The 22,632-nt window shown below is 39.7% G+C and overlaps 1 protein-coding gene across 1 annotated transcript in view; it reads right to left on the bottom strand.

Annotated features, from left to right (window-relative positions):
* Positions 1-22,632, bottom strand: part of arrdc1b (arrestin domain containing 1b) — a 49,549-nt gene that overhangs the window by 10,217 nt on the left and 16,700 nt on the right. The window contains exon 2 of the mRNA XM_005950939.3: positions 6,871-6,981. Within this exon, the coding sequence (XP_005951001.1) occupies positions 6,871-6,981 (111 nt within the window). The remainder of the gene's footprint in view (positions 1-6,870; positions 6,982-22,632) is intronic.

Raw genomic sequence — 22,632 nt, 5'->3', positions numbered from 1 at the left:
CATAATTTATGTCCATATTCTTTCATTAACTTTTAATTTAAGGACACGGCGTGCCGGCTGGGCTCACCTGCTTTCCCAGCAGGATGAGGTTTCTGAGACAAAACAGGCTTTAGCTGAGACGATTACAATGATCTTTTCTAGTGACTTAGACTATTAAAGGTTAGTAATAAGAAGTGATAAACTGCTGGGTGACACAAGTGGCAAGGTTCGAGGTTCTCTCAGCAATCATTTAAAGGCTTGGCGAGGTGGCAGCAATCAAAGCCAAGCCTTTTTCTTCCATTCCATCCCATCTGCAGGCCAGCATCAGTGTGACAAGTATGACCGTTTGGATTGAAGCTAAGATAAGAATGCTCCGTGTTTTTTTTTTTTTATAGCTAGCAAATTCCTAAAACAAAAGCCACAGCCCTGAGCTATATCCTCACGAACTTTTATCTCTGGTTTAAATAAATACAATAAATAAATGTTATTCAAACCTAGTCCAAGACCATAAACTTTTTTCCCCCTCAGTGAAGTCCAACTCTCACCTGAAACCTGCTGGGAGAGGTACACATTTGGTAAATCTGTGCTTACAGCCAGATGGCGCAAGTGAGAGTGGCTGAAGATGAACTACAGTGCATGTTTACTGTAATGAAGGAAAATGTAATCGACTGTGGAACAGCAGGATTCACTGATGTCTTTTTTTATTTGTTTTTGGACAACAATGGAGCTCCGTGGCGCAAAGGAAATGCAGATAAAAGCTCCTAGCCTGCACAGGAAAGCTCATTAGAATGATTACTTCTTTGTTGATTTTGGCCTTGACATGGGGTTTGTTGACAGTATGGAAAAGAAAGAGAATATCCAGTCTCATCTGTTACTTACTGGTATAATCAGAATCCCACGCAAAGAAAGACTATAAATATTAAAAGGCAGACAATATTAATTATTTTTTCCATCTCTACTTTTCTCACATTTTTCATGTTTAAATAAGCAAATGAGGCATAAGATTTAAATAAATGTGCATGATTTTCTACAGCAGAAATCAGAACGACACATAAATCCACATAAAGTTCAAAATTGTTGCTTCGCTCTGTCTAGTTGTCTAGGCAACGCTCCAATGTATTTACCACCAGGCACTGTGTCAATCAGCAGTATCTTGTGGTCTCACTGGTAGCTGTTCAAACAGTTGCCTGAAAGTTGAGGGAAAGTTGATCTCAGGTCTCAGAAAGCTGTTCATCCAAGTCATCTTCAGTCGCCAGTTCAGGCCTGTATGCACTGTGTATTCTGACACCTGTCATCAGAGCCAAATTTGAGCTACAATAGCTCGTCTGTGCATCACTGAGCTCATCAGCCTGTTGCTGGTTCACCACTGCTGCTTCCTTGAACCAGTTTTGATAGATACTGACCAGTGCACCGCAGGAACACCCCACAAAAGCTGCAGTTCAGGGGATGCTCTGACCCAGTCGTCTCCAATTTGGCCTTTTGTCAAACTCGCTAAAATCCTTACAATTTTCCATTTTTCCTGCTTTTAGGACAGAATATCTCCTTTGCTCCATTATATATCCTACCCACTAACCAGTGACATGATGAAGAGATAATCAGTGCTATTAACTTTACCTGTCAGTGGTGAAAACATTGTGCCTGATCGGCGTCACTATAATAAATTTTACAGAAGAGAACACACAGAAGAAGCCCCATGTTGTGCGAGATACTAGGATGACTACACAGACCTGAACTGTGACTATTTCATGTGGTTCACACAGTCTGTGTAGTCAAGGACACAATAAAAGAAAAAAAAGATAATATTTTGCTTTTAGTGTCGCCTAAGAGCCACCAATTCTCCCCGACACAGCCCAGAGGCTCACAAATATTTTGATATTTTTCAGATGGCCTTACAAGGATACTTTATAAGGAAATATATATATATATATATATTTTTTTAGCTTTAATTATCCATCTAGATGATCTCAGTATGAAGCTTCCAGGTTTTTTGTTTTGGGTAACACTACAACTAGGCAACCAAGTCATGATAACTAAAAAGAGACATTGCTAAGATGCACTCCTGTTTTAGTTAGCAGGTGTAGACAGCAGAAAGAAAACAGTTCCGGTATTAAACTTCCTACATAAAGGTTTGTGGATTTTCTTTGAGTAACCCGGTCAATAATTTCTAGACCATTTTTTTCCGAATGTATTTTTTGGCATTTTAACATCAAAAATCCTTTTACTTTATGCTTTTACAAAGAATGCAAATGTGTCTACAACACAAACACCAAAACAGCCTTGATGCATAAATGGCAGCACAGACCAAAGACATAACAAACTGACAGTGGGATAAGCCGTCTCTTTTGAAAATACAGAACTACTGTTGCTGCTACTACCCTGGATTACTCACTGTAGAAATCAAAGTTTTTTAAAGTTTAAAACAACACTAGAAGGGTTTTTGGCACAAACAGTGCCTTTTTAGTAACACATTTATAAACCTAATGAAGAAGAAATATTGTCTTTGCAGAAATGCCACATTAGTAAATAATACTTTTAAAAAAAACTTCCACGTGGCTTTGTCCTAAACGTGTTCTAAATATGAAGCTCTCACTTTTTAAAGTCAGTGTCCATGAACAGCTGCTGATGTAAGCGGTCTTCACTCCCCTAACCGCCAAGCATCTGTGGCATACCACATTATCAACCAGCCACAGCGAGGGTCACTTGCTTTGTTAGTGTGTGTGTGTGTGTGTGTGTGTGTGAGAGAGAGAGAGATGATCTTCTGTCACCCTTCCTCTCTCACTCTCCCTCTGTTGCTCGACCCTTGGGGTTGAACCAGCTCATTTTTGGAAGAGAGTGAGATATGGGAAAACGGCAGAGATAAAGAGGAACTCCGAGAGAGGGTGTGTCATGAATTATTTATGACCTTCTCCTTCTGGTGCCTTACGTTTCACAGTAAGGCTTTAAGTTTAACTATTGCTTCAAAGAACTTCCTGCTTTCAACGTCTCTTTCTGTTATTAAGCAGAAGAAAAAAAACTAAACAAAAAAACCTCAAACCTGCCCTTCATTAAACGAAAACTCACAGATTCATGTCCCAGTTATTTAGATTAGCACTGAATCAGCACCTGGGTTTTGGTGTCAGTTTCAACAATAAGTAAATAAACAATTTCATTTCATTTAATAAAACTCTTAAATATAGCAGAAAAAAACTTTATACAACTAAAAGCTGTCAATAGAAGAAGTAATAATGATCTACGGAAGAATGTTTGCATGCAAGACCACTACATTAACCAACTCTGACCGTTTGATTAAAACATTTTTAACCTCGCAGCTCTCTGTTAAGGAGTCAGAGTAATATCTGACTGTGCCAGTGTGAGAACTGATGGTCTTCATCTCACAGCAATTTCTTTAACTGGAGGACCACGCTGGTACAGATAGCCCAGGGTCACACACTGGATAAATTAAATAAAATGTGAAACACTAAACTCCAGGAATTTGGGCGACATGACAAAATAACTTTTACTATCACATATTTGCCAGAAGGCCTGAGTCTTCACTTCAAAGAACAAGAACCTTCTGTTAGAAAATATTTAATAATTTGAAAGGAATTTATTTGGTCGGTGCGTAGTTATAGTGAAAACGCTTTCTAATAATACACTTCAAACCGTATTGACTTTCCTCATGTACTCATAAGCACCACTGCATGAAATGCAAAGAACTCAGAGACGAATCTTGTTTATACAATAATAATAAATTCAGAGGTTCAAGGCAATAAAATTAGATATTCTTTTTTTTAATCAAGTTAAACAATAATACAGACTCATTACAGCTGTTCCTCTTCAGCTGTACCTCTAAACCTCATCCCACATTTATCAGGAAGGCAGAAAACACTTTCTCACAGTGCTGTATGTATATATTTTTCTTTCTTACAACATCAAAGCTGCTATGTTAATGGATGAAGTGGGTGTGCTCATGTTTGTGTCTGCACAAACATTTCAAGATTCCTGTTCGACTTAATTTTCACCTCCCAGAAACGCCCTGCCTGACAGCTGATGAACAGTACGTGTGATTTTTCTCACACAGGCGAAAACAAAAAATGGCCACAGTCTGTTTCTTTTTTTTAAAATTATTATTATTTTCTCTTGTTTTTAATGTTCTGTGTATTTGTCTACTTCAGTTTTGTTTGTGTTGGTTTCCTCATCTTCCCTTTCTCTTGTTTCCTGTTTTATTTTTGGTAATGACTTTTGCCAAAGGCATTCGGAGGATGGAGGAAAGAGGAAAGAGGAAACTTCAGCCTGCTTGAAGATAATCAAACTTTCTGCCTCTCATTATTTGTGTCTATAAAGTTAATAAAACGTATATCTTGTCACTTTAATTAGAAGTGGGGGCGATCGTGGCTCAGGAGTTGACAGTTCGTCTTGTAATCGGAAAGTTGCAGGTTCGAGCCCCGGCTCGGACAGTCTCGGTCGTTGTGTCCTTGGGCAAGACACTTCACCCGTTGCTTACTGGTGGTGGTCAGAGGGCCCAGTGGCGCCAGCGTCCGGCAGCTTCGCCTCTGTCAGTGCGCCCCAGGGTGGCTGTGGCTACAATGTAGCTGCCATCACCAGTGTGTGAATGTGTGTGTGAATGGGTGGATGACTGAATGTAGTGTAAAGCGCTTTGGGGTCCTTAGGGACTAGTAAAGCGCTATATAAATACAGGCCATTTACCATTTAGCCACTTTATTATGTACACCTTGCTAATAGGTAGACTGCCCTTTGTCCTAAGAGCAGCTTTAATCCTTCATGGTATAGACACGATGCTGGACCCATTCCTCACAGATTTTATTCGACTTTCACATGATAACAGACTGCACACTTGTTGGCTGCACAATAAAGCAAATGACCCATTCCACCAGATCCCAAAGGTGCTGGATTGGATTGAGATCTGGTGACTGTGGAGGCCATTTGACTGTAGTCAACAAAATAAAAACAGAAAAAAGCACTTAATCATGATGTGAACCTTGTGACATGGTGTATTTATTGTGTATTTATTATTCTTACAGTCACTTAACTCACTTTTTTTATTTATTTTTTACCTAAATAGTGAAATAAAAAAAACAATCCAAGAAATACTGAAAATACAACTCTTCAATCTGAAATGTTGAAAAAGTATGAAGTAGCATAGCAAGCACCTGAATACTATATTTAAGTAAAGTACTTGACTAAATCTACTCTCCAGCATTGTGTGGCTGAAGTTTCTATCATGCGCTGAAGAACGCAGCCCTGAGAGTTAAACATTGAACTGTTTGCTGTTTTAACCAGAGATGGACTGCATGCTCTAATACCTGCCATTGTGTCCCACAGTGTGATTTGCATTTACAACAGATTTCATACATGCGTGGCACATTTCACCTTCTGTTTATGGGCTGCAACACATACAAAAGATGGAAGATCGTACTCGCAACAGAAGGTCTTGTAAGCTCTTATTTCCGTAGGCAGGAGGAACAGCACAGTGCAGCACAGCATGTTGGTACAGAGACACTCAGGGGAGAAAAATACTCTAACCTGCTCTCTGTGGGGGCTCTCCAACCGTCTCATCAGTGCTTCTTGACTCTGATTGGCTATGTCTCACCTCAGAGAGGAGACAGGCTTCAGGGGACTGTTACTCTGAGTAACTCTTCATTAGGCTGCAAAAACTAGGGTTGTGCCCGAGGCACACCAAAGACAAGGCAAAAATTTCAAAGCCACCTGTATGCATATCTGCAGAAAATAACTTTTACATTGTCTGGAATGATCTCAAAGACAATTTGATTGTATTCTCAGTAGAAAGCACTTTTGACACCTATAATTTTTTGCTGAGCAGGACTAGCTTACACTTTCACACAAACATACATTCTTGCTACCCAAGGATCTGATGCTGAGATTACAGACGACAGTGTCTCATTCTCGCTCTCTGATGTGAAGATGAACAATAAAAGGAAAATGACAGAGAATGACTTTGATCTACTAAAAATGACCCAAGGTATGTTGGTTGTGTCACACTAAATGAACATATAATCGCTTGAACATAAAAATGTGTAATCACGTTGTGCACAGGTGCATGCATGTCAGCCTACAGGGAAAAAAGATGATTTCTAAACAATGTGATCAACTGTTTAAAATGGCTTTAAATATGTGAGCAATATTTATACAATCTACAAGCTCAACCACTGGAAAGGGTGCAGTTTTGACTGTTTTCCCACTCTTAAACTAGTCGATCGGTCAAATTCTTTTCTCCTGTTAGAGGAAAGCAAAAACCTCTGAAGGCCACTGTAACATTAGCTCTATTCCAGCAGATTTTCATTAAACTGAATGGGGTAAAAAGCCAGTCGCCGTGAGTCAAGTCTTACAGTTGTGCCATGACAAGGAGGTTCTGATATTTGTTGGGATATAGGTTGGGAGATAAATCTGTCATCAGCAAAGAAAGATGCAAAGTTCACATACTCTAATGATCATATCAGTGTTTTTTTGTTTGTTTTTTTTTTACTTGGAGTATATTCTTTTTTTAAATGATGATTTATTTTGGGGCTTTTTTGCCTTTATTTGACAGTTTTGCATTGAAAAGCAGACAGAAAAGGGTAGAATGAGCAGGGGAGGACACACAGCAAAGGGCTGAAGGTCAGCCTCAAACCTGGGTCACTGCATTTCAACAATAAGGTACATGGGAACCTGCTGAACCAGTGAGCCACACCTGCAGTATGTCCACTGCTTTCAAGATACAGGTTTGGTCTTACTGTCGTGCAGATCTAAGCAGCATATCCTTAAGTTCTTTCATAGAGTGCACATACAAATAATGAGCAACAGCTGCCTAGAAAAAAGAGCAAGTGTATGCCAATGGTTTTTAACCTCTCTAGAAGTGTGATAACCCATCAGAGTGTGAAAATATTGATTTACCTTTCTCGGCAACAGACAGCGTGCTGTTTAAGTACTGTTCCTCCACATTATATGCTGTGCTGTTTGCTGTGTTGGAGACCCCACAGGAGCCATGACAGTTGACCTTGATGGCTGCAGAGAGAGGACAGAAAAGAAGAGTCAATCTTCTGTCTTAAACAAATAGTTTATGATCAATCACAAAGTGTAAAAAAAAAAAAAACAAAGAACCCCACCATTGCTTTGCTTTGCTACTGAAATCTCCCATTCAATTTAATTCAGGATTCTTTAAGTTGCATGTCTATGTTGTCTAGTGCCTGTGGATAGATTGTGATCAACACGAAAAGGCTAGCCAAAGATATGACACCAACTTGCACAATCCAAAAATTAAATTAGCTAGTTTGAACCATTATTCAAACAAATTAACGTTTGTCTATGTGGTTCTGAATTAAAATGTTCTGCTTTGAGGTTTGTTGTCTATACGTAGCTTCCATTAACCACACAAGGTGAATGTCAGCGAGTCTTGCAGCAGTCGCTGTCTGTGAAAGTGCTGAACCTCGGCCTTGACTCATTTCATTGTATTTCTTTGGGGCTTTTTGTGTACTGACTTTTTTTCCCTCTCTTTGTGTTTTAAAATCCCAACTAGGGAAAATAAATAAATGCATACACTTCTTTTTATTTATTTAATCTACTAAAATGGATAAAGTAAAATTGTCTCCATGACTTTTTAGTTGACAGAAATCTAAACTGCCATCAGAAAGCAGCCAGTGTTTATACAAGACAGGATTTTGGCAATCGTTTTCCTCTTCTGCTATCCATATGGACTGCTCACCTGCAGGGAGCCAAAGCCCAGTCAAACGTGCCTACAAACAGAGACCATAAAGCTTCCAGTACAAACAAATCTCGTCACTGTCCTTTAGATTTTGCATTCTGCACAAATATCCATTAATAGAGAAGAAATATAACCATAAAACAATTTTTAAAAAAGTGTCCCGTTCAGCATCCATCTGTGCTTCTTGCACTGTATGTTTCGATCTTTGGTGGGTTTGTTTTATGCCTGTCCCGGACCATTTTTCAGCCAAGCAGTGTTTAACCTATGTATAATCTCATTCATGACAGCTATATGCTGTTTTTTTTGGAAGACTGCATGTAAGCACCAGTGCATGGATTTTGAAAATCCCTGTCTTTAGACTCTGTGCAGGGAAACACCTATGTAAACAGACACAACTGCTGTACCATATATAATATGCTGGATAAGCAGTTATGAAAGTAGATGGATGGATGTTCTTGGAAAAAGTCCTCTTATCTTACTGCAGTGAATTCAGGCAACACTGTATAAAAAATACAGACCATCACTGATTAGCATAAGAATGACTCACAAAGAGGGGACACTCTACTAAATCACTGAGGGCCTGTCCTGTTGGTTGTGTGCATTCTGCAGCAGTGATAAATAATCTGTCAGAACAGGCTGTGAAAAGAGTCTGAGTAAACAGATGGCGACCAGAAACCTTATTAGGGAACTGTTGTGAAACTGAAGAGGGTTTTGTATATAAAATGATGGTCGCATCAAGTGTGACTAGTTTGGATTATAGCACTGCTTCTGCTTTAGCAGGCAAATCCACAACTGGGTGTTTGTTGTGATGCAATAGGCTAGATAAATCACAATGTTACAGCACAATGACTGAATGTACCTGGACGAAAAGCAGTTCAACTAAACATCAGCCACAGGATGTTGTAACTGAAAGAAGGTTCCGCTCGCTCAGCGCACAGGAAACCGTGTTATCTTTTCACACTCAATCCTGTATCATTTCTACTCTGCAAAAAAGTTCACACTGATGTGACTGACGTCAGCAACAATCAACTGTCAAGAGAGACAAAAACTGTTTAAGTGATTCTCAGGAACAAGCTGGCCTCAGACTCCAACTCATACACTCAAAAAAAAAAGTGAAATTGGGTAGTTATTACATTTACAAGAGTTTCTATGGTGAACATAATTAAGTTGTGTATGAGCTGCATGAAATTCAACAACTTCACGCTTGTTAAATTTATTGTTGTTGAGATGATGTCACCTAATCAAGCAAGAGTGGTTAGTTGCCTGGACAAGATCACGCAAGATTTCAAATCCCAGGAAAATCACTGGGGCTATAAGAAGCAGAAAAGCATACACACACCACGTGTATGCTATTACTATTTATTGTGCTTTGTGACAGCTCAGTGGTGCGGTGGACAGCACTGTTGCCTCACAGCAAGAAGGTCCCGAGTCCTTTCTTTTTGTATGGAGTTTGCATGAGGAAATGAAAATCCTCTAAAAACATTCACAAACACACACTCAGAAACACTACCACTGCGACAGAAGTTAGAGGATTACACAGAAGGATGGTGCATCTGCATCACCTTTTCATAAAGCAGATAGAAGGGCTAATGTCTCATGGTGACACCCAGCTTTCTTTGCTTTACATTTTTGTCAGAGAGCCACAGCCACTGATCGCAAGGTCGGTGGTCCAATCCCTGGCTCATCCAACCTGCATACTGAAGAATCTTGATTCAAAATAGTTTCCATTGGAGTGGGAATTTTAGGTTACAAAGTGCTCAGGCATATAAAATAACGTATGAGTGAATGAGGCTTATAGTACGAATGCACTTTGTGTCCACAAATTAAGAAGAAAAGCACTGTACAAGCAATAGTCCACTGTACCTTTTCATTCCATTAAAAGTGTAAAACCTAAGCGACTGGCCCTGTTAGATTTGTATTTCTGGCAATGTTGGGAAGTAACTACTACTACTGTACAAATACTTAATTACTGTACTTAAGTAGGAGTTTCAGGTACCTTTAGTTGAGTATTTCCTTCTAACAACTTTTTACTTTTTTACATTTTTAAAACGGGCTCGCTTTTGGTTTAAGTCACTTGAGGGGCATAATTTCACATCACTGCGGGCCTTCAAACATTGATGTGGTTTGAGCCTCAACAGTGAACAACAGGGCTCCAAGACTGGCAGCGGTAGGGTTTCACTACAATTTTTACTTGTGTTATTCAATAGCACAAGTGATAAAACGTTTTTAGCATCTAAACTTAACACATTTTTTGCCAAACCTAAACTAGCAAGCAAAAACCAAAGAAAAACAATAAATAAATAAACCAGATATGAAAGCTCTCAAAGGGATGCAAACCTGGATTTCTTAGTCATTATCCCAGGAAGTTGTACCACCACCACCCCAACCCTCCATGTGTAGAGCCTATTCAACAGCTGCTTTAGTAGCAGCTGGAATATCAGGGTACCATAGGACAGCTTGGGGAGAGGCATCTGACAAAGCTGCATTATACAATGCATTGGGATAAGAACACTTTGATCATGAATGACAGTTGTCAGCACCTACACTAAATCAGTTAAGATCTCCACAAAAAGAGGAAAAAAAAAAAGCATAAACACAGACTCTGCTCTAAACAGACCACAGACTGTTTGCCCAATCACAGGCTCACACACACCCACGCAAGATTCAGCTCTGGTATCTCACAAAGACACACACACTCTCTCTCTTTCTGTCACACTCTCAGAGTGGCAGATGGCTGAGCTCTCCACACCGCCAGGGCTGCTGGCACAGTTTCTGATAAGAGGAAGGGCTTTTACTGTTAAAAATAAAACCTCCAAAACTGCAGCTCACTAAACGAGGTGGTGCCCTTGAGCCATGCAGACTAAGTCCACTTACGGTCATTAATTAAAACTCATTGTGCTCCTCCAGCTATAAGCCTTATTCATGGAAATTACAGACACATTCATTCTCCCCTGTTAACACAAAATGTGAGCAGTTATCACACGTCAGAAATGAAAAGCAGAGTGATATGACAGAAAAGAGATCCACTCATACCATGAGATATTATTTACAGATGTCTGCTGTGGAAACATTAAAAGCTCAGCCTATGAAAGGTCAGCGCACGGGTAATCTGTTAATATTCACAGTAGCAGCAACAGGAAGAGAAGCTGCAGCAGTGCTGAATGGTGAATAATTTTGTTATGAGAGAGAAGCAGCTCTGGCAGTGAGACCGAGCGTCTGCTGCCTGACAATGGGCACGCACGTGGAGCCAGATGGACATTGAGCAAAATTAAGGCACTTAGTACGACACAAATATGTAGACACAAAGATGATGTGTCATCAAGTTCCACCACAGAATCGCAAAAAAATACCTTCAACTTTGGGCTTGTCTGGTCCCTTAAAGGATTTAAAGAGACGAAAAATTATGCAGATATTAGTGACAAATGAAACGATTGCACGATTAATCGTTAGAAAATCGCGATTCGATTCATACTTATGTGCGATCTCATTTCCAAATGACAACGATTTAAAAAAAAAAAAAAAAAAAAAAGACAGACACGATTGTACCGCATTTTGATCCGGGACGTAATCTGCTGAAAACAAGCGCTCACTCTTCCTGCTCAACAAATGACAAGGGCGGAGCCTTATAACACGTGATACAGAAGCTGTGCCGTGTGATGCTAAAATTAGCAGGGAAAACAAGAGACACGTCAGGGATGACGAGAAAGTGACAGGAGAAAATCCGTCCCGGTCAACCACCCAAACATCAATAACGGGAACCTTATACAGCGCTTCCCTATACCCGTCGAACTCCCGCAGGCACAAAGAAATTACGAGGCTATCACTTATCACCTGACCAAAGATATGGCTCCCATCAACACTGTGCAAAACGAGGGATTTAGGAAAATGATCAACACCCTAGACAAACGCTACACAGTGCCGTCCCGCAACTATTTTTCTATTGTTGCACTACCTGCTCTATACACGCAGTGTTGAGCAACGGTGGAGGTGGAATTACAAGCAGTACAACATTTTGCTTCAAGGACAAAATGTGAGACATTTATTGTTTTGTTATGTTTATTTATTGTTTTTATGTTCTGTCGCAACTGTTACGAAGTTGATGTGCAGTTAATAAGTGCAATAAATATTTATATTGGAAAAGAAAATCGTGAGAGAATCGTGAAATAAGGGACACCTCGTGGCCAGGGCCGGGCACCCAGTTGTCTTCACCCTTCCCAGTGTGGTAGCTCTTTTTTTTGTGTGTGAAATTATTTTTTTAACCATTTGACTTGAATTGATTTAAGCAGATGCATTATTCTTTGTGATATGAACACATGTGAAACAAATGATCATTTAGCCATTTATTTTTAGCTCAAAATGACAACATTAACACAATAAAACAGGTCTCTTTCTTAAACAGAAGCCTGTCATGCTTAACTTTTGAGAATATAAGTAAATCTTTCTTTAAAAGAACTCTGTCCTGCTTAACTTAAAATAATAGAAAACAATAGAAAGAAAAATATTCTTGTAACAGTGCACATTTAGTGCATTTAGTACAATTGGCTTCAGCTGAGGTATTATTTCAGCTTTTCTAATGCTAATCAGCTGCTCCTGTTTGTAAACCCGCTTGTTCCCATGATTACGCATCTTAACTCATCATCATTATTCATCTATGTATTACTTTTATGTATTAGTCATCTATTTGTTGTAATCATCTATCCTTGCAGTTGTTTATTACACAAAATAAGTTATATTATCACACTTCTGGCCACATAGCGCTGATATTCACTGCACATGCCCATATTAACTTTTTCCAGCCAGGTGTTTTCCTTTTCCCATTCTTCCCTTTCTCTGAGGGGAACAAACATTATGCTGGGCAGACACTGTGCGGTTTTAGGCCCATTTTGAGCCGATTTTTGAGTGATCGGACCGATTTTGGCCTTCATTGCGTCGTGTAGTATATCGTGGGGTAACGAGAAGGATTAACACCTCACGAGCAGCTCCCGATCATCAATCGCTCGTGAGGGTGTCACCACAGGCGCTCACACTGCTCACGCGCAAACACGTAAACGTCGGTGAAAAAGACGGAGCAGCACGGCTGTGCAGCGTGTGATCTGGACACAAGCGATGGAGGCACAACTTGTAGAACTTTGGAAAGCTCATCCGAGCCTTTTCGATGTGGCCTCACAAAATTATCACGACCACAACAACCGTGAAAATAGTTGGATTTACATGCTGCTCAATCACAGCTGCCTGATCAATGTTTTTCATTAGCAATTTAGCAAAGTTGATGGTGGTGGTGTGTCTGTGTGAGTGAAAGACGAGAGAGCGAGCGACAGATTTCTGTTATAACCTTCATTTTATGGAGGCACAGTGTGAGCACTCAGGTCGCATCAGAGCATCGGGCGTATAGTGTGAGACCTGCATCGTGACCTACAACTTCTAACCCCTGCGAGTCAATCGTGCAGTTTGAGCAGGAGCTGAATAACGCGACTGAAAAAATCGCACAGTGTCTGCCCAGCTTTAGGTGTACTGTCGTCCGAGACTTGCACCGCAGTGTCGGCGTTTGTTTCCCTGTTGGCCATGCTTCTTGTTGTGGTCATCTGTTGTCTTCCGGTATTTTCTCCGCAAGCGACCTTTCCTCGACCAATGAGATAAGCGGTAATCTGAATTGTCATACTCGAATTGTCATAAGTGTGCTGTCAGCTCATTGGTCACAAAGCAGGAGAGGGGCTGGGAATTATGTTTTCAAACAAAGGTTAATTCCATTAACAGTTATAGACTACTTTTGATTCTCACTGTATTACGGGACAAAGTGCGTCCCTTATTAGCTCAATACGGGACGTGTACTTTTGTTTCTAAATACGGGACGATTCCGTATTTTAAGGGACGGTTGGCAACCCTAACTGGAAAAGAAAATCATGAGAGAATCGTGATCTCAATTCTAAGCCAAAAAAAATCGTGATTCTCATTTTATGCAAAATCGTGCAGCCCTAACGATTACCCTTATCAACCACCTCCTTCCTTCCTCGTTTATCGTTGGTGCTGATTGGGCGCTCAGCCACTCCTGCATGCATATAATAAATGGTAAAATTGGCCTGCATTTGTAAAGGCACAGAAAGAAGAGGGGTTTATTGGTCCCCCTCTTTCATCAATGGCAGCCTTTCCCTTTAGTTGTCTTTTGCATTTTTATCTTATTTGTAGTAGTTGCAGTAATCCTTTTCAGATTAACTGCAGCAACACTGTGGTAACTCATATGCTAAGTTCCTCTGAATTGTGGATTTCAGGGGCTGTGAAACATTCTTATGTAATACCTGGAAGAAATGTTATTCTCTGTGAATAATCCATCGTAGTATTAAGGTAGGTTAAATGCCGACTAGAAGCTGGTGGTTAGGGGCAGCACCTGGGAAGCCAAATCCAGCTCTAAGCCCCTGCCTTGGTCAAGGGCACCGTGATCGGAGAATAACCTGTTTCTGATGGCGGGAGTTCGCAGAAGAAACTAAACAAGCCGGAGCACCTACAGACCATGCAAACTCCACCAAACCTGGTATGGGTGAAACTCAGGGCACCTTTGCTTTGAGGAAACAAACACAAGCGACAAACCACCATACTAGCTTACATATATGTATGTGTTAATGTTCATAAAATCAAGCAGGTTAAACTGCCACCATGACGTCACCTATTGATTTTGGTGTCCTAATTATGGAGCTTCAACTTAGTACCAAGTTAGCAGTGGGAGCCATAGAGTATAGAGGTACAATATAAAGACATATCAGCTAATTAGTGTCAAGTAGGACTTACAGTAGCACTCAGACAGCGCAACTCCCACTAAAGGGCAAGAGTTACACTAAAACTTTGATGTTTTATGATGTTTTTATTACAATATGATGATGTCAGCCTGTTATGAGGGATATACTGAAAAATATATTACTCGATATGAGTGGTTAAAATTTCAACGTCAACTTTAATCTTGGGCGTCGTTTTCTTTGTGAGTATTTATTACACGGCGTGCTGCAGGGAAAAGCCTGTTCTAACGTTTGAGTCTAAGGTTTATTTTTTAGCACCTGGCGGCTCTTTCTTGCTTCTCATCTGTAAATAATCTGCATACTCTTTCACGTGATTCAGTTTATTTTGAAAAGTCTCAACAGGATCTTGAGCTTTATTGTGAAAGGTTTATGTGGAACATAAATAAGCACACGTGATGGTTTTACCGTCTTTGTTGCTAACGACAACGCATAAAAACAGGCGCTCGTTAGTGTGGTTACATTAAATATAAGAGAAAGAGAGAACTTTAAGAAATTAACATAGCCACTACAGTGACCATCAAAACGTAAAAAATATTGCCATAAACAGCTTATTTTGTGACACCATGAAACAAACGGTAGCGTAAAATGACACGATAGACGTTTTTATATAGTCATCCAATATATATCGTTATATCGAAAAGCCCTATGTGAAGTGAAAAAATTGTGGGTAATATAAATTTTCTTTGATTTTCACATTTGGTGGGAATCAGCCCAAGCTGTTATTAGTGTCTACGATCACACAACATAATATATTGAAAACTGTGGACACTAGATTGCTAACGAACCCGAAGCACAAAACTCTCAGATGTTCTCTGAAGAAGTCCAGTTCAGTGCCTCCAATTTAAAGATGTGGGGCCTAGCAGACACTGATTGGCTGCCTGTCTACGGGCACCTTCCAATAAATGCAGCAATGTCTGAAGTCATTTTCCTTTTAAACATCCAGATGGATATACTTCAGGAGCCAGCCTCGAATGGACATTATGGTTTTTGGCACTTCCGAGTTCCAAGTTTAATTTTTTAAAGAGCATTTGATGACATTTTATAGGCAAAATGAGAAGATAAATCCAGCTGCAATGACACCTCAAAAAGAACAATGTGTTCAATCGCAATATATCAACAGTGTGACTTTCTTTTATTCTTTTGACAGGCTGTCAAAGATGGGAACTTTTGCTATCATTTCCAAAGGAGAATATGGCAAGCACATGTGAGACACTCCAGATGTAAGGATATTATTACATGACTATACTGTCGGTATTCTGTAGGCTTCTTCACAAACTTGAGAGGTTTAAACACTGAAATCCTGAGACTTACAAATTTTTAGTCTGGTTCTGCAAAGCTGACAATCACTTTAGATATGTCACTACAGGAACCTGCAGTTCTTCACCAGCCTGTAGCCTGAGGGAAACTGACACTCAATAGTAAGAGGGAAGCATGCTCTGACTCAGCAGCTGTCTGATTCTGATGCCAGCACGGGAGTCTCTCCGGGGCTTCTTCATGGCTCAATGAAGGTGTCCGTAGGCAGAGATGATCTTGGTCTTACTACTCATTAGACTGCACGAAATAAGACTGTGTAGGCAGACAGATCCAGTAAATAAGCTCTAAGCGACAGCATTTCTGGATCCACCATGACCTACATCAGATAACAGCCTGATAGAAGAAAACATCAAACAGTGTGCGGGTGAGTCATGAGGCTGTGAGAGGAAAGGTGTGGCACTGTAAAGAGTGAGTGGTTGAGTTGAGGAAGGTGACCAGAACAAATGCTGTTTTATGCATTTGTGCATTTAGTAGCAGACCCAAACGTTTTTAGCATCTAAACTCGACACATTTGTTGCCAAACCTAAACTAGAAAGCAAAAAAACCCAAAGAAAAACAATAAATAAACTAGATATGAAAGCTCTCAAAGGGATGCAAACCTGGATTTCTTAGTCATTATCCCAGGAAATTCTCCCACCACCACCCCTCGCCTCCCAATGTGTTTGCCAGAGCTCAGGGCAGGTTTCTACCTGTCCATGTCAGGCATAGCAGAAGCATTACGTCAATAACTGAAAGGCATACTTCTGGAAACAAAGTTTTATCTGTTATTAAAGCACACAGGCTTCTGAAGATTAATTTACTCATGTACAAATCATATTCCATATTTCTTGATCAACTTTGACATGTCCTCCTACAGGGTACTTCAGCAACTTTATTGCAAGATGAGCGCATTCTAGCAGATTTCAACATAAACAGTCAGGCAAGGTGTTTGTCCCCAAGCAGGTCACTTGTCAAACAAACCATCGCTCGCAAATATTTTATTCTTGTTCTCAGTAGCCTATTTTGGTTTTAGTCATGTGGAAAATGCAGCAAGAAGACAATACTGGTTGTGCAGGTCTGAAAAGTTCAGGGCTTTCATTTACAAGTATTACAAGATACAACCCAAGCAGCCTCTTTTTTTCTCTCAACAAGAAGGTTGATAATGTGATATCAGTGAAGAATAGCAATATTTGGATAGCTGCTACCATCCAAATCTCTGATTTAGAGGCTGATTCAGGGACCTGATGACTGACATTAATTTCAGCTTGTAGCTTCAGAGTTATTTCAAGCTGTTCTCTGCTTCTACGATTTGTATGCCTCTGAGACACATTCTCGCCACACCAGCGAGTCTCTCAATGTAAGCAATGACGACATCCAAGGAACATCTGCTTTCTGCACCACCTCACCTGTTGACTGATGACTTTGAAAATGCACGACCTGAAGCTTCTTTTCTTTTCTTTTCTTTTCAGGAGACATGTTGTAATGATAAGATTACCTTGTTCATGATTACCCTGATGAGGCCTATGAGATGAGGTGCATAGGTTTCACAATGAAGTACTTCTATATGCTCAGATATATACCACCCAATCAGAAATTACTACTTTCGGTCGCTACTGTTTTCAACTTGTTTGTAAATGTTTTCAGTGCAGTTTGTCTGTCTGCTGGCAATAAGAGTCAAACACCTACCAGGCCCAACCACACAGAACATGGAGACATGAAGCATGGACAAAGGAACCCGTTGAATTTATTCCAGATAAAGACCACATTCAAGTGCTTTCTCACATCTTTTGTTTCTTTAGAACCACAAATCACCGATGACGCTCCAGCTTTTCTTTTCCATCCTCTCAGATAATTTTGCCCTTCGGGGGAATTTCTAACCAGCTAAACAATGCTGTTGTTTCCTCTACCAGCAGGTTTCCCAAACAAGGAGTGGCATTATTTTCTGGTCAACCTTCTTGGTAGATTACGAATAAATATGCAACACAGACTAGGAAAAGGCAGCTGAGTAACAAATGTTGAACCTCTCCAGGAAACAGGATAAGATCATTAAGGCACAGCATGCCGTCTACTGCTTCAGTGCATGGGAAAAATTGCTCAGCTTGAGGGTTAGCGGGAAGGCATGCAGTGAAGTGGGCGGACAAAGGTAGTTTCATATTTACACTGATAACAGAGAGTCTGGTTTCACCTGTCATACAAAAGCACAGAGGAGCCCCAGTGAGCGAGTTTAGGTCCAGAAATGATCAAGGACAAAGCAGACAGAGAAAACCCTCAGCCTCTCAGAGCTGGAATAAACAACTATTTTATCCTGAAGTGGGTCAGGAGTTTGAATAAGACTACAAAAGGCTGTTTGATTTGCAAGAATTGGTCAATACTTCCTACATACTCTATAAAAAAATTTTTCATTTCTCACCTATACTGTACATTCCAGCAGAAGTATAAAGGCTTGGAAAGTCCCCAGGCAGTGCCTGCGTGACAAGAGTTTAACATAATGCTACAGCACGATGTTTCAAACTATCCAATTAAAAAAAAGAAAAACACTGTTCTCAACCTAATTTGAAGACTAGATTTGACTATGGATGTTTCTGGCAGATTATCTTACTTGCCGACTAGTCTAAAAGTCAGAACAGCCAAAAGTTAAATATTGTACGAGTATTTTGTGTGTATTTCAGAGCCATTTAAAACTGTATATAAATTTATCAGGTAGCCATTAATCAGTATGATGTGTGTTGTGCATAACAGTGCACACAAACAGTGCCAGATAAGCCTGCAGAGTGTAACTCCCTCCAGAGAGGGAGTCAAAGAAAGCAGGCAAAGGCAAGGCAGCAAGCGTTTAAATTACCCACTCCTCCAACTCAGGGAGGTAGTGATCAAAAATAACAATACAGCACTCTTTCAAAGCCCTGTAATTGAAATGAGTGCACTTTCAAGCATGGCTTCCTGCAGGTTACCAAATACACATCTGTACTTAATGTGGTTACACATTACTCTGATCACTATGCCATTACACGCTGACAGTTGCTGCTGACAATGTTGCTTTGGACATTGCAGTTATGCAAACGCTGTCATATTTCTTCATGAAAAATCTTAGCTCGTTTTGAATTCGATGACAGCAACGCGTCTTAAACAAGCTGAGACAGGGCAACGAAAGATTGGAAAAGTAAGTGGTACTACAAACACTTCGTTTAGTAAGACAATGCTACACCACGCACACTACATCTATTACAACAACTTGTCTTCATCGTAGATGAGGTGAACCGATTTACATCAATTTAAAATATTTGCCCCATCATAAAATGATAAATACAACAAAGACGACCCAGGACTGCTGAACAGCTAAAACCCCGATAATATCAGACAAAAATGGGTCAACAGTTCTATCCCAAAAGTCCAGCAGCTGGGTACCCAGATGTTTATATTCTGTTGTTTAAAAAAAAAAAAAAAAGAAGATGTGGTAAACATTAATCTGTCACAGTTTTTTTTAAAGAATGTGTTGCTGCCAACAAACACAAAAAGCTCTAATAGTTTTCTTAACATGACACATTTTCTCAGTTTAAACATTAATATGTTTAAATGTTTGAATAAAATACAGATTTATAGGATTTGTAGATGATTACTTTCCATTTTATTTGTATTTCACACAGCATCCTAACTTTTTTGGAAATGTGCTTGTATTTCTTTCTTATTATTTTTATACAGCTGCTTAGCTTATTCAGAAAAAATAATTTATTCCTTATTTTCTATTCATCTAAATATGCAGAATAATTAGCAAGTGACAATTAAAATGGATTTAGTGCAACTTAAGACACACTTGTGCACAATGCAGATAACACTGCTAGAAGAAAAACGATGGTGAGAGTCTAGGCAGGCAGCTTGTTTCAGCTCTCTCTCTAAAACAAACCGGAGGTGGATGGGAACAGGTGAACAGATCACCCTAATTCACAATTTAGTTTGTTGATCAGATGTTTGCAGCAGTGCTCTTTACTCTGCCTCTTTGCTGTACTAGATATTAAAAGGTGAGAGAAAAAAATCTTCTTGATATATCCCTGAAAACCTCTAAAGCTTTTTGTTAAAATCCTTCCATTTTCTTGACAAACTCCAGAAGTCACAGCCTCTTAACCGCAGTGCAACCCAGTAATCTGATGCTACAGTTATACTGTCATTAAATCTTTAAACGCTCCAAACAATTAGTCCCTCTCACTTTTCTGTCGTCTCCTATCTAATGCTTTCCGGTGAGAGATGTCAAATAGAGCCACCTGATCTTACAAGCTCTTACTCCCAACTGTAAGGGAATCCCCCGCAGCAGAACAGAGCTGCAAGACCGGGCAAAAATGTTGCAGGGCTGCTCCAGTGAGACTAAGATCAAAGCAATGCACAGTCTGTTATCACGGCATCTGATTACACCTTTATCAGGGAGTTTTCACTCACCTATGTAATGGGAAAGGTATTGCTGTCCGTCTCAAATTTGTTCTGTTTACCGCAGTTATGTCTGTGTGTGTGTGTGCATGCGTTTGAGTTTCCTCAACACACCAATCCCTGCATATGTTTGCATGCACGTGTAAGAGGCTTATCCCTGAAAAAGTTACATCACAAAACTAGAAAACCTGTAATCTCTGCTCTGCAATCCTCGTCCCCAGGTTACCCACAAACTTTCCATCTATCACAACCTTAATAGACACTCTTCTGTGTTTTGGCTTCCAGAGCAACAAAAACGCTAACGATGCTTGCACAAGTGGCAGCTGGATTATCTTTGAATGGCATCTGGCAAAAATGATATTAATCACTTTTATTTCATTGTGTTGACAGCTGTATGAGGTTTTCTGTTGGATTTAAATGTGCAAACACTGCCTCTCTACCAGCTTAGGATGAGATTTGATGGTATCTGTGTCAGCAGGGAGCTACATTTAACCATCCACTATTCCCGCATGACAGCAGTGTCCTCAGTTGACCGGATCGCATTTTACAGCATGGCTCCAGATGCAAAGTCTGTCTCAAAGTTTTGTCTTGAAACAAGGTTTATCTTGAAACTAAAAACAGCACTTTAAGATCAGGATATTTTAGTTGTTTAATGAAATGAAATGAATTTTTTCTAACTTCATCATCTGGCTGCAATGAACCACAGAAAACTTAAGAGATTAGACACGTCATCACACATCTGTAGTCATTACAGAGGGTTTTAATTAAAGTTGTACTGCACTGTGTTTTTAATCCAGGTGCTTGGTTTAGGGCAGTGGTTCTGTGGCATGGACTTTTACATGGACCTTAAAACAATAATTCAAAACCAAAATTTTTTTTTTTTTAATGACTGGGAGATAAGAATTTAAGTTTCTGAAACAGAGAAGAAAAAGCTCGAGGACCCTCTCTTTACACAAATATTGACTCGGCCCCAACCTTAAAGCATTACCTTTGATGGCGTGATTAGTCATTTAGTATCAGCCAACACCAGGAGTGACCTTCGGACCCTGTTCAACACCTCTTAAGGGACCATTGGAGTTAATCACACAAAGTTAGCTGACCGCTGTGGATGTGTTTGAGCTGCTGCTATAGTTACTTTATTTGCAGACACAACAGAGGCAGCTTTCTCAGTGGTCCCATTCAGAGGTTTTTGGTCGTTTCTAACATTTTTCAGGGAAAGCTTAACACCTACTATTACTGAAAGCCAATACAGAGCTGGGTAAGGCTTGTGTTGTATCACTTGGGTGTGGTTAAACACTGACAAGAAAGAAGAAGAAATACATTTGAGCTACAAACCATCCTGCCATGCACACTTTTTCTCACACCCCTATAAATTATATAAATGCCTATCAACCATAGCTATATATATAGATATTTGAAATTGCACAATTTTTTTAAATGAAGGAAAGCAGAACATCTCTGTTCAAGTATCGAATGTCCTGATGTGAAGAAAGCAATGGAAAAGCAACAGGGTGAAAAATATTTTCCAAAGATGTGGTAATAATGACACCTTACAGCATTTCCAGTCAACTCGTTACCTGAATAATATTTACACGCGGCAACATGGCTAATTTCTATATGCAAAACAAGCACATGGATAATTAGCTAATCATTTCCTAATTATTGTTACAACTATTCATCCAAAAATTCTGGCATCATCATGAAAAATGCTGTCAATTAAATGGAAAAACCTGATTAACAAACCACAAGTGTCTCTGCTGATCTGTCCGTTTGTCAACCATGACTGTCATGCAGTGCTATGCAGAGAGAGGGGATACTTAAGGTATCATTTGACATCTAAATTCTGAAAATTCAGCACTGTAGGCAGCGTACAGAGGGAGTAATTCTTCCAGAAAGGAAGGGGACGGCATACTGTGACAAATATGCTAGTTTATTCTTACATACTGAAGAAGAAGAAGTCGGAAGGCAACAAGGACAGGAAAAACTAAAAATAGCACAGCAAAAACCAAACTTTGTTCCACAGGGTAAAATGTTTGTAACTTACATTAAATGTTGGTGCTAACATAATGCCACAGAAACATTAGTAGACAACTCATCAACCATCCTAACAGTTTGTGTTTCATTTCATTTTGTGACTTGTCAACCAAATATAAGGTTTTAAATAAATGATGTGCCAACATGTCAGTGTTTAAAGACAAACCTATAATACAGGAATTAAATAAGTTCATATTAAATTAATATTAAATATTGCATCAAATGTAAAGGAGTTAATGTCTAAGTACGTGGGATGATAATCTTGGACAGCTACCTAGGGATGGGTACCGGTATCGTTCTGTCATAAACGGTAGTAACCAGACCGAAAAGCAGCGCACATTTCGGTGCTTTTTTTTCCTGAGATGTGATACACTTTGGATTCCAGCCAATCATTTTGCCTTTCCGAGGATAGTAGGCGGGCCCAGGTAC

The sequence above is a fragment of the Haplochromis burtoni genome, unplaced genomic scaffold (assembly GCF_018398535.1).
Source record: "Haplochromis burtoni strain Fernald_Lab_line unplaced genomic scaffold, NCSU_Asbu1 Contig_901, whole genome shotgun sequence".
Classification (NCBI taxonomy): domain Eukaryota; kingdom Metazoa; phylum Chordata; class Actinopteri; order Cichliformes; family Cichlidae; genus Haplochromis; species Haplochromis burtoni.
This window is presented reverse-complemented; position numbering and strand designations above follow the sequence as displayed.